The 12635-nt window shown below is 42.4% G+C and overlaps 1 protein-coding gene across 2 annotated transcripts; it reads left to right on the top strand.

The window, feature by feature from the left end:
* Positions 1-203: 203 nt before the first annotated feature.
* Positions 204-10387, top strand: RO60 (Ro60, Y RNA binding protein). 2 transcript variants are annotated; one of them, XM_048312400.1, is made up of 9 exons: positions 204-284; positions 4130-4731; positions 5419-5639; positions 5887-6033; positions 7287-7424; positions 7653-7769; positions 8516-8629; positions 9042-9188; positions 10096-10387. In XM_048312400.1, the coding sequence occupies exons 2-9, from the start codon at positions 4152-4154 to the stop codon at positions 10246-10248; spliced, it is 1617 nt and encodes a 538-aa protein (XP_048168357.1). In that variant the 5' UTR covers positions 204-284; positions 4130-4151; the 3' UTR covers positions 10249-10387. The 2 variants fall into 2 exon arrangements, with proteins under 2 accessions (XP_048168357.1, XP_048168358.1); XM_048312401.1 differs by lacking the exon at positions 10096-10387 and having other exon boundaries at positions 8516-8622; positions 9042-9172.
* Positions 10388-12635: the final 2248 nt, after the last annotated feature.

The raw sequence follows: 12635 nt of genomic DNA on the forward strand, positions 1-12635 counted from the left end.
GCGGCGCGGCGGGGAGCGGGGCCGGCCCCGAGCGCGGCTCCATCCGGGCACCGCGCGGGGGGCGCGGCCCCATCCGGGTCCCGGCGATGCTGTCGGGGCGCGGCGGGCGGGGCTGGCGCCGGAGACTCGGAGCGCCGGCGGCCCGAGCGGGACGGCCCTGCCCGCCCCCCGCGCCCGCAGCGGCCCGGCCGCCGCTCTGTGTCCCCAGTGCCTCCCCTGCCCATCGCCCGGCGGCCCCCGGGGCTGCGGCACCGCCCGGCCCCGCCTGGGCCGCGGCCTCGCAGGCAAGTGGCGCTCCCCGGGGTGCGGGGGGAGCGGGGCGCGGGGTCCCTGGGCCAGCCCCGGGGGGCCCCAGGGCCGTGCGGGGAATGCGGAGAGGCCAAAGGGGCAGCTCTGGAGGGCACCTGGGCGTGAGGGGCCCGCGGGGCGTTCGCGGGCGTGTCTGTGGCGTTACGCGGCTCCCCCGTCACGCGTGTTTATCGTCTTTATGGAGACTGACAGCTGCGATCAAAGCTCTTCGGGTATCCGCTTTAGGTGCTTCTACCTCCTAATTCTGTGCTACGTCAGCTAAGCTGCCTTTGCCCCCCCAGTCAGTACATTTTTTTTTAAGCAGATAGGCTCTTGCAAATTCTGCAGTAGAAATGGGTGGGCAGGTGTGTGGTTCATATAGTCGGGTATCTGCTGTGCTGCCATCGTGCATCACTCCATTGATGATTTGGGAAGCGTTCTCTTGGCATCCCTGTTGACATAGAGGTGCTTATTTTCCGAAGTATGAGAGCTATGTTATCAGAGCTGTGCTGCAGCACAGGCCTGTTTTGTTACAACCTCCGTGTGATGGTTGTGGTCTCTCTGCTCAATTAACTAGGAGATGTTCCTTATAGTGTTCAGTTTAATGCTTTTACAGAATTTAGAGAGCAGAGGAGGAAAATGCAGTTCGTTGTAGAATGAAGTATATGTAGTTTCGAAGTATTTGAAGGCGATTTGAAATGTTGTCTTTAAAATGTTAATGCTGTTTTTTTTGTCATAGAAGATCACACTTTTTCAAAGTTTAATTCCATGGGATTTCACTGCAAAGTTTGATTCGTTGTTAACATAGCAGTTAAATTTAAGAGCTTAAGTTAGAATTTGTAGTTCTGTTGAAGCTTTGTACTTAATGTGTTGGTTTTTTTTTTTTCATCCGTTCACAAAACTTGTAAGACCTTTTATTTCTTAGGAGAGCTAAGGCAAGTTAGAAAAAAAGCCATAGAAATCAACGAAGATCAGCTTAAAGAACTGAATATAAAGATATTGACTTATCAGTGCTGTATAGACAATTTCAGAGCAGTCAAAGCCGTATATTACTTATAAATTTATATGGCGGTTGAAATATTGTGGGTTTTCTCTTTCATTAATAATGGTGAACAACCGTGGAGTTTAGCTTAGCAGTTTTTGTTATAAAACTCCTCATCTGGGACTTCTAAGGCTTTTCACATTGCTGTTTGCATTCCCATAGCACAAAAGTTGGAAATGCTTATGGAGCCAGAATATTGTTGATGAATCCTCCACAGCTGTTTTAAATTCAAGTTCCCTGCTGCAGCTCAGCAGGTGACGAGTAGGCTTATAGTAGAGCATGTGTTAAGTGAGCATTTGCATTTAGCTATTTGTTAGGGTGAAAGGTGTCTCTGTTGTACAGGTGTTAAAGGAAGAAAATAAGCTTGAGGTCTGGGCAGAGGGGGGGAACTGGTGCAAGGGAGGGAATAGCTTTGGGAGCTTGTGAGGCTGGGATATAATACAGGGTTAGAAATGGCCAACATGACTCGAGCAGCTCAGCTGTGAATAAGCGCTTTTGCAGTAGCTCCTGGTGAAGTGTAAATCTGATACTTTTGCTGTGACTGTTCCATAGTGAGATTGGTGGTTTCCGTCAGCTATAGCAGATTTCAAAAGTAATTTTTAAAATATTTTAAAGAACTCACAATTTGTGTTAGGCAGTTTTTGGAAATCATAAGAGCATCTGGGCTTGTAGCTCATAGTATATTCCTAAGAAAGCAAATTAAAGAGCTAAATGTCAGAAAAACTATTTGCAACTCTCTTTTCTATTATGGGTCCATGTCACAAGCATATGGATGGAGGCACATGCCTCTTTCCGGTGTTGTGAGTGCATGAATAGCCTGGTCCATGCAAAAGTAAACATAAAAATTATCCATTGTTAATATCCATAAGAGTTTTCCCATTTGTCTGATTTTAATGTAGTAATATTTATTATAGTAGGAGTATGAAAGCTACAACAAGGAGTTATTCTAAATATTTTATATACATGGAGATCTTGTTGTTCATGAGTGATCCTTTATGCTTCCCATTCTTATTTTTCCTTCAGGATAATGGTGTTTCTCAGTATCTTTCATGTACCATTTTTTTTCTGGTAAATAAATGGATGCTTACTGTGATTTTGGAATTTTTTGTTTGAGTTTTCTGTGTTTATTATGAAACATTCCCGACTGTTTAATGAAATGAGCTAATGGAACTGTATTGAAATAAAATGTATTTAGACATGAAAAGGTCCTGATGTGGTATTCATGCATGGGGAATACCAGCCTTGTTATCTTCAGTGTATTTGCATGCTTCAGATGTCAGGGAAAAAGCCTGCTCAACCATGATGTGTATTTAAATAGGTTTGGCAGGAAACATGGTTAGAATATATAATTTCAGCTGAGCACTGATGGTCTAAATAATACAATGAAAGATATTTCTTAGTTAATTTTCAACTTAAACCTGCTTTCTTAAACCAGGTGTCAGCATACAGCTTCTATTTTTATGATTTTATGAGTTTGTAGAATGTAATGGGAGCACTGATGATTGTTGTTTAATTCTGGATGCAGATCAATGCAGTTATGGAAAGCAGAGGAAAGGTGCATTTCTGATCACTTGCAGAAAAAGGGAAAAATTCTCTGTCAAAGAAGTAGGGAAGTTGTTTGTAAATCAAAGTGTTGCTTACCTAAACTGAGGGGAAAAACCCCTCTGTCTACATTAGTGACATTTATTTTGCTATCTTATCCTGGTAAATGGAGCAAAAAGGCTTTTATTTGTCTTCTGAACAAGAAAAGAGTCAAAAGTAGATATCTGCAATACTTGAAAATTGTTTAGTGGATTTCTTTGAAATGTAATTTGTGTGTGCTCAGACTTTAGTCCCTGTATTTTAAGATTTATATGGAGTTTGAGGGAGTGGATTATTGGTGCTGCCTTTTTGGTTTTCCGTAGGAGCTCTTGGTGCTATTTAGTGTATTTTTATTGTTTGGTGAGAACTGAGTAAACTAAATTTATTGTTGTGCTATTAATGTTTTGGAGGTAGTGATGATGAGGAATTTCTTTACCCTTACCCTGCTGATTTCGTTTCACCTGCTTTTGCTTTATTTTAAATGTCATGGCTTGAATTTTACTGTGCTGGATGTTCTCCAAGTAAGAGCAGTGGTGTTGCGTTACAAATACTACAGCTGAACTCTCTTGCAGTAAATAGAAAGACCTGAATTATTGTGATTTTTTGTGCTGATTTTTGCTTCTTAATTTCGAATGTAAAGCAGTACAGAATCTGTGTTTTCTTGGATCTCACGTGGAGCGGCAGACTATTTGAGCCCGAGGCAAAGATAATTTGTTCTTGAGCTACTCAGTTGTTAAAAAGCTGTTGTCTAGGCCTCACTGAAACCCACCATACATAAACTCTCACAGAGTCTTCCGACTAAACAGTTTCTCAGTATCTTAGTTCTTCATTTTAGCCTTGTTTTTCTTCAGTTGGTCGGTATTAGCGATTCTTCAGCAAAATAGAGCAGGGCAAGATCTGAATTTTGAGCCATTTAGTGTGCACTGTAAAAATTTACGTGACAAAGTGATGTAATATATTAGTGGCAAAAGGCTATAACACCAGGTGGTTTTTGTCTGCCACTTACTGGGGGTTAAGTGGTTTCTGAGTTGATTTTTGTCGTTATCATAACTCAGAGAGATTTCTGTTACTTTTCCTCTAAATGACAGGATTATCGCACACTTGGAGTACGCTCTGATTAAATTTATGAAAGAGGACTTAAGATTATAGACAAGATGTATTTACTTTGCCAAACGAGCAGTCAACAGTAGTTGTTAATAGAATGTGTTATTCTTGCAGCAGACCCCTGGAAGTCTAAGGGATGGAGGCGGAGGAGAGCCGAGCGCAGGTGCCGGGCGCGGCGCCGGAGCCCGGCTGTGCCAGCGGTGCCGGCTGGCCCCTCACCGACAGCGCCCGGCTGCAGCACTTCCTGTGCTTCGGCTCCGAGGGCGGCGCTTACCACGTCAAGGAGCAGAAGCTGGGCTTTGAAAACGCCGAAGCTTTGCTAAGGCTGATTGAAGAGGGCAGAGGCTGCGAAGTTGTTGAAGAAATAAAAGCATTTAGTCAAGAGGGCAGAGCAGCAAGACAGGAGCCCCTGCTCTTTGCCCTCGCAGTTTGCTCGCAGTGTTCTGATGCCAAAACAAAACAAGCGGCGTTTAAAGCTGTCCCCGAGGTGTGTTGCATACCAACCCATCTCTTTACTTTCATCCAGTTTAAAAAAGATCTGAAGGAGGGCATGAAATGTGGCATGTGGGGCCGTGCTCTGAGGAAAGCTGTTGCAGATTGGTACAATGGAAAGAATGGCATGGCTCTTGCTTTAGCAGTTACAAAATATAAGCAAAGAAGTGGTTGGTCTCATAAAGATCTTCTGAGGTTGTCCCACCTAAAACCTGCCAGTGAAGGTAATAAATTTTTATTTACCTGAAAATACTGTGTTTTAAACCTTTTATATTTACTGTGGAAGTATTTTGGAAACCCAAATACCATTGTAGGTGAATTCTTAGTGAGGATATCCTGTAAATTGCATCTTAAAAATGTGGGTGTTCATATCAGAAATAGACCTGTTTATCTTCAAGGTAAACAGAATTTGTTCCTTCTTTTCTTCCATATGCCAAGAGAAGATAAAATAACCCAATTCCCTCATTTTGTTCCTATTTGCTTACAAATTATGAAATAACACTTTTTCATTATGTGGGAAGATCTGTTGGCTTCAAATCTTAGAATAATAGAATGGTTTGGGTTGGGAGGGACCATGAACATGATCCATTTCCAACCCCCCTACCATGGGCAGGGACACCTTCCACTAGACCAGGCTGCTCAGAGCTCCATCCAGCCTGGCCTTGAACACTTCCAGGGATGGGGTATCCACGGCTTCTCTGGGCAATGTAGGAAATACATAAAGCTCCTTAATTCTAAGGAGATTAATACAGTAATTAAAAGTACTGCTCTAAATTGTGTGTGGCTGACCTTTTCAACAGGTGTTTGGCAGGTCTGAGAATGAAACCTGCAAATTCATTTGCATGCTAGAATGATAAATGCCAGTGTACAGATGGTAATCCTGCTTGAGAAATGGTTTTCTTTTTCATCAGGAATTGCTATAGTCACTAAATATATTACCAAGGGATGGAAAGATGTCCAAGAAGCTTATAAAGAGAAAGCAGTTTCTGCTGAGACTGAAAAGCTCTTGAAGTATCTGGAGGCTGTGGAGAAAGTAAAACGCACAAAAGATGAACTGGAAGTCATTCACTTGATAGAGGAATATGGTCTAGTTAGAGAGCATCTCCTGACAAACCATCTGAAATCTAAAGAGGTAGGTAAACTTCCTTACCTTTGAATTCTCCATAGAGTGGTGCTGTTCAGAGTCTTGAGTCTAGATTTCTTTAAAAAGTAGCCCGTATGCTATTTTTCAAGTTGTTTACCCAAATAGTTAAATAATTAAGATCTTAATATAATTTGTACATTTATTTAAAAATACATTTATTCAATGTATAGATGCCAGGTCTTGCAGTTTGAGAATCTCATCTTTCTGTGTTTCCCTTCTCTTTCTTTCATCATAGGTTTGGAAAGCATTGCTCAAGGAGATGCCTGTTTCTGTATTGTTGAGAAATTTAGGAAAGCTGACAGCAAATTCAGTGCTTGAGCCACGAGGTTCAGAAGTGGCAATAGTATGTGAAAAACTGAGAAATGAGAAACTGCTAAAAAAGGTAAGAACTTCTTTTTAATCAGTGCCAGCCTTTGTGGAGTTTCATTTTTAATTTTTAGTTTATTCTTTTTAAAAACTGCAGTTTAATGCCTGCAACATTATTTTAAAACTTCTGTTTATAATTTGTCATTTGATTCCCCACCTGCTTTCTGAAACTTTCTGATAAATTAAGTGTATTGGCAGCTATTGGATCTTTTCTTAAATGACAGCTGTGGCCAGCTTTGCTTGTTGGGTTCATCGATTCTTCTGAGTCTTGTAATTTTTAAGTGAGTTAAGAAAATAGCATAGCAGCTGAGGGGAAAAACAAGATGGGCAAGGAGACTTTCCTCTTTTCTGATTGCTTTATTGTCCATCAGAATGCTAGGAAAGTAAGAGGGAAAAGAGAATTCCCCAGAGAGAGAATAAAAATTTCAGGGATTTAGTCAAAAGTAGAGAGGACAAGTGTCTTGACGAGCAGTTTTGTGAGTTGGGAAGATGAAAATCAGGGCACTTAAATTCTTCAGCTGAATTGAGCACAACAACAGAAGTCCTTTTTTCCCCATCCTACTGCAATTCCTTTTCTCTGGTTTCTTCCTTAATCATACTGGAGGCATGGAGAAGGGAGAGCAAAGATCATGGTGCAATACCTTGATGGAAGATAGACAACAGGCATTCAGATTTTCTGAGTTTTGCTGCTGGCAGTGGTTAAGGACTGCAAACTCCCCTTTAAGATAAAGATAACAAAATGTTGATAAAGTTATGTAAGTTAAGTTCATCTATGGAAAGAAAAAAAAATTGTTTGGAGTGTTCTGTAGAATGAGCAAAATGAATGCTATGTTCCAAAAATAATTTCTTGTCCAGTGTTACTGTATCTGGTATAAAACTAGTTCTAAGTTGGTTCTTTTCCGTGCTCAGCTCCTTTCTCTTCAGTTGGGCAGGGACTTTCTCTTACTGGAAGCCTGTGATGGAAAACAGCACTGGACAGTCATAGAGCTGCAAAATTTTACCAGAATTCTGGTGATGGCATCACATTTGGTGTTAACTGGAGGATTCTTGAGAGGGAATGAGGTCCACTGTCAGTAACCCACAAGTATCAGTTAATCCAACAGCTGTGTAAAGACTGCATGAACTCTTCAGATTTAACAAATTTAAAGTAACCATATACTAAACCAGAGATTTTTTTTGTAGTAGGAACTTACTTTCACATTTAATTTGTTACCTTTTTTTTTAAGGAGGTTAAATTTTCATATCCATATTTTTGATTTCTACCTGTAGGGTAGAATACATCCATTCCATATTTTGGTTGCATTAGAAACTTATAAAGCTGGACATGGAAGCAGAGGGAAGCTTTGGTGGCGTCCTGATGAAGACATTTTAGGAGCTTTGGATGCCTCATTTTACAAAGCTTTCAAGGTAATAATAGTTCTCCTATTTGTTAAGCTTTTTAAGAGTTCGGTGTTTTCTGAAAACTTACCAAGAACGGTTCCTGTGTTGGGTAACAATTCTGAAACTTTGGCAACAGCATTGTCCTGACATTACCCAGAAAGAGTAAAAAATGCCCACTTCAGGACTGAAAGCAGCAGAAGAAATTAATATATAAATGATGTGTACCTGTTACATTTTTGTCTTTTATTCTTTCAGACAGTTGAACCAACAGGAAAACGCTTTGTAATTGCAGTTGATGTCAGTGCATCAATGACACAAAAGGTTTTGGGCAGTGTGCTCAATGCCAGCACAGTTGCAGCAGTAATGTGTATGGTGAGGCTTTCAATTTCTTATTTATAACTGTTTTCAGCTTGCATTGCTTTTTTGATACAAAAGTGCTCTACAGCTGGTTAGGCATCAAGGGGAAACTTAGATATAACAGTTTTTGGGCACAGTGACCTTGTGTCTCATTGCTGAAAGCTACTGGCAACCACATTTGGAAAGATCAGTTTGAAGAAGTTGGTTTCTGTTGTAAATCAAAGTGGTCAGGGCAGCTTTTTCACTTACCTTAGTCATAATAAAATGGCTTACTGTACGTAAAAAGTGCATACACACATTTTAATTTTTTCAGAAGCGTTCACAGAATAATACAGGCTAGATGAAGAAATATTGGGATAATTCTTGTGTCTGTTTGAGTTATCGATGTGGCCTTTATTCACAATCACTTTCCCCTCAGTTTAGTATTCTAAAACTTCTTGGGTTGTATTCTTGTATTGCAGAGGAGTTGAGCTTTTGTTGGTATTTAGAAATGCTCAAGGTTTATGTCAGAGAGGAGGAAAGAAAAATAGAAGTATCTTTAGTTACAGTAATTAGAGCAGTCGTTCAGCTCTTTTTGCAGTGTTTATTTGCAGTAATATTACAGAATTTTTAAAGTGTAGAGTGCACCATTAGTGTTTATGAGGAGCCATGGTGACTTAAATACGAAAGCATTTGTCATGCTGCGTGTTTGGTAGGGAATGGCTCAGTTTAGACATTAAAAATTCGGAGGAATATAACTGAATTATTTTTGTCTCTCTCAGGTTGTAGCACGGACTGAGAAGGATTCCCACATTGTTGCCTTTTCACATGAAATGGTCCCTTGTCCAGTGACAGCTGACATGAGCTTACCTCAAGTTTTAGTGAAAATGTATGAAGTATGTAAAAAAAAAAAGTCTCAGCAGTTACACTGTATTTTCTTTGTAATCAATTCTACTACCTTGTTTAATCTGTATCTCTGTAGTAAAAGATGGGATTTTTTTTTTTTTTTGGTGCAGTTGATTTAGAGAAAGCCCAGCAAATGTCATTATTTCATTTGCTGGATATTAAACATTGCAATTTAGAATGGCAGTGCTAGGTCACATGAGTTAGCTTGAAAAGAATATTTAAAAAACTCAAACAAAAAAAAAACCCTGGACAAACTAAGATAAAATGACCAAGTTTAACAAAAAAAGTCTTCATGTAGTAACACATGGTAGAACGTGAAGCTTACATCAAAAGTAATTTTTCCATGGTTTGTTAATTTCTGTATTAATGTGTTCCATGTATATTTATTTTTGTCTCTTTAAGATTCCAGTGGGTACCACTGACTGTTCCCTTCCAATGATATGGGCTCAAAAAACTCAGACAGCTGCTGATGTCTTCATTGTATTTACTGATAACGAGACCTTTGCTGGGAATACTCCTCCTGCAATGGCCCTTAGAGAGTACAGAGAGGTAAACATGCTTCTGACTGTTTATGATTAGTAAATACTGTACAAAATAAGTACCAGCTCTAAAAATCTTTTAGAGATTGGACTTTTTGTGGCCTTCTTCAGTAAATAATTATATATTGTTTAAAACTGCTCAATTCTGCCGTTAGGCAGAATTAGTACACATATTGCACTAATTGTGCATATTTAAAACCACAGAATTGCTGAAAGGATTTGTAATTAGCCTCCCCTGCTCGGTGTGCTGCAATGTCCATGAAACTTTGTTACTCAGGGACTGTATGAATTTCTGCATCCTATATATAATTGATGGAATACGTTTTTATAGTTTTTACAGACTGAAGTTTGACTCTCAGAGCTAAATTTAACTTTGATGTTTGCAGTAGATATCAAAAAGTTTCAATGAAGTCATGAAGACAAGTGTCACTAGGATGATGTGACAGTATCTTGTGAGGAAAGCCCGTTGTCTTTTAAAGGGACTGCTCCAAGCTGTACAGCTGCATACTTTTAAATAGAACAAAGAAAAATACCTTCTCCAAGCACATTGCTATTGGAAACTCTTAGTTATTCAGCAAACAATCCTTTATGCTTTAAAGAAACTATTTTTTAAACTACCAAAAATGCATTTGTCAGGCATTGGTGTATGGACTTTTATCTTTACATAGTTTCCACCCAGTTGAAATGAATACCAAAAGTCTTTAATTTGGTTTCCTTAGCTGAGGTTAGCTGCCATCCCAGTGTTGACAGGCATCCCGCATTTCTGTTCTGGCATTCCTCGTTTCTGTCAGTACAGCTCTTCAGACAGCGGCTTATGCAAGCGAGATTTGGCCCTCTGGCCTGTTTAAGTTACTGCATATGTGCACGTGTTTCACTCTCTATGTATTTTCTGATATTTTTTGCTGTCCTTCCTCTAGAAAATGGGTATTCCTGCTAAGCTGATTGTTTGTGGAATGACCTCCCACGGTTTTACGATGGCGGACCCGGATGACAGAGGCATGTTGGATATCTGCGGCTTTGATACAGGAGCTTTGGATGTCATTCGAAACTTCACTTTGGATTTGATTTAAGTTTTTTAGGCATCTGCTCTTCCCAGTGGGTCCATTGCTGGCAACAGACTTCACCCTGGCAACTCCCAGCCAAATATACTTTATTAGCATATGGCATATTGTATACATATCAGAATGTTACGGGAGGTGGTGGCACGTCAAGCATCTCTGACTAGAGCTTCTCACTAAAGTGTGTGTAAGGTTGAACAGAACTTCAGTCCCATGCAAATCTAACAGATTCAGAGAAACTCAGCGCTTGTATCTCTAGCGTCAAACTAACTGTCAGTAGCCAGTGATCCCCCTGCCATTGGAGGTGGCAGCCACACGTCACCACTGTCACCTTGGCGCCGTGCAGAAACACCCTGCGCATTTGGACACTCCTGGTGATGGCTGGCAGTGCAGTCACATCGCCCTTCAGAGTCCTGCAGCACAGCTGGCAGCCCAGCTCCATGCCCTTCACAAAGGCATCGCCACTCTTCAGCCACCCTCCTTGTCTCCACCATGCTCATTTTCCCAAGGCAGTTGGTTTTTTCCTATACACGCGCTCAAAACTCTTGTTGGACTTAATTCCCTGACTGGCCTGGGCTCTGCGTGAGCTGGAGCTCCACAGAGCATCATCCCTTGTGTGATATCCACAGTGACTGTGCTCTGAGTCCTGCGGGCCAGCAACAGCCAGTCTGGATCTGTCCCAGGGAGCAAACAGGACCCCCTGTTACGATGGGATGATGGCAGGAGCACAGTGTACTTTACAAACCCTTGGTCCCCAGGCTTCACCCAAGTCTTCCTGGCAAGCCTGCCCTGCACCACATGGGTCACCCCATCCCTGTTGTCCTCAAGTTCCACGGCATCTCCTGCCTTGAAGAGAAGGGTGGCTTTGCCTGGGCTCAAGGAAGACACCACTACAGCAAACATTTCATGTCACCATGCTGGACCCTGCTCTTGCTCTCCACCAGTGCTGGAGTCAGCCCGGACACCAGCTTGGCCACATCCAGCTGTTCAGCAGGGTACATGAAGAGGGCCATGATGTTGTCCAACTCCTCGTGAACTTTGGAGTTCTTGTGCTGCAGGTACCCCTGCTTCAGCAGCAGGCCCAGCACCTGCTGAGGACATGCTGCCTTCATCAGCCACAGGAGCTGGCGTTGGACTGCAGGATGGCCACTTCTTGTCCCCCAGGACTTCAGCAGCAGCAGAGAGACCGGTGGTGCCAGGAAGCAGATGGATCACCTCCAGAGCCCTGAGCACCACCTTGAAGTCATTGAGGAGGCTGTAGAGGAAGCTGAGGAGCCCCAGAGGCCAGACTTGGGCCTTACAGGTTGAGAGAATGCCTGGCAAACAATCATGAAAGGATGTTACAGATGCAGGAACAGGCTGTCCCCGTGTGCTGAAAGATGAGCCAGTGGGGAAGAAGACTGGCTTGATTGAATGGGGAGATGTCACTGGAACTCAGGGAAAAAAGACCTTTGGAAGAAGGGGCAGGCTGCTCTTGAGGACTACAAGGATGTTGCTAGGTTACGCAGGAAGCTTAGAAAAGTGAAACCCCAGCTAGAAATTAATTTGGCCATTGCCGTAGTAAATAACAAAACGTATTTTTACAAATCCATCATCAACAAAAGGAGGGCCAAGGAGAGAATCTTCATCCTTTATTGCATGTGAGGGGAAGCATTGCCACAAAGGATGAGAAAAAGGCTGAGTACTTGATGCCGTCTTTGTCTCAGTCTTTAATAGTCAGACCAGTTGTCCTTGGGAAGAGAGAGACAAGGAGCAAAATGAAGTCCCTGTAATTCAGGAGGAAACAGTGATCTACTGCTCCACTTAAATGCTCACAGGACTGTAGGGCCAGATGGAATCCACCCAAGCCACTCTCCACCACTTATCATCAATCCTGGCTAACCAGGGAGGTCTCAAGATGAGTGGAGGTTGGCCAGTGTGACACCCATTGAGCAGAAGGGCCGGAAGGAGGATCCAGAAAACCACAGGCCTGTCAGCCTGACCTTGGTGCCAGGGAAGGTTATGGAACAGATGATCTTGATCACACAGCACATGCAGGACAGCCAGGGATCAGGCCCAGCCAGCATGGGTTTATGAAAGGCAGGTTCTGCCTGACCAACCTGATCTTCTGTGAATGGTGACCTCCCTAGTGGATGAGGGAAAGGCTGTGGATGTGGTCTACATCATGGATTTCAGCAAGTCCTTGGACACTTGCTCACAGCATTCCCCTGAAGAAGCTAGGAGCCCGTGGCTTGGACAGGTGCACTGTTTGCTGGCTAAAAACCTGGCTGGATGGCTGGGCCCAGAGTGTGGCACTGAGTCACATCCTGCTGCTGGCCGGTCATAAGTGGTGCTCCCTGGCGCTCACTGTTGGGGCCAGTCCTGTTCAGTATCTTTATGGCTGATCTGGACAAGGGGAT

Source organism: Corvus hawaiiensis, chromosome 9 (genome assembly GCF_020740725.1).
Source record: "Corvus hawaiiensis isolate bCorHaw1 chromosome 9, bCorHaw1.pri.cur, whole genome shotgun sequence".
Taxonomy (NCBI): Eukaryota; Metazoa; Chordata; class Aves; order Passeriformes; family Corvidae; genus Corvus; species Corvus hawaiiensis.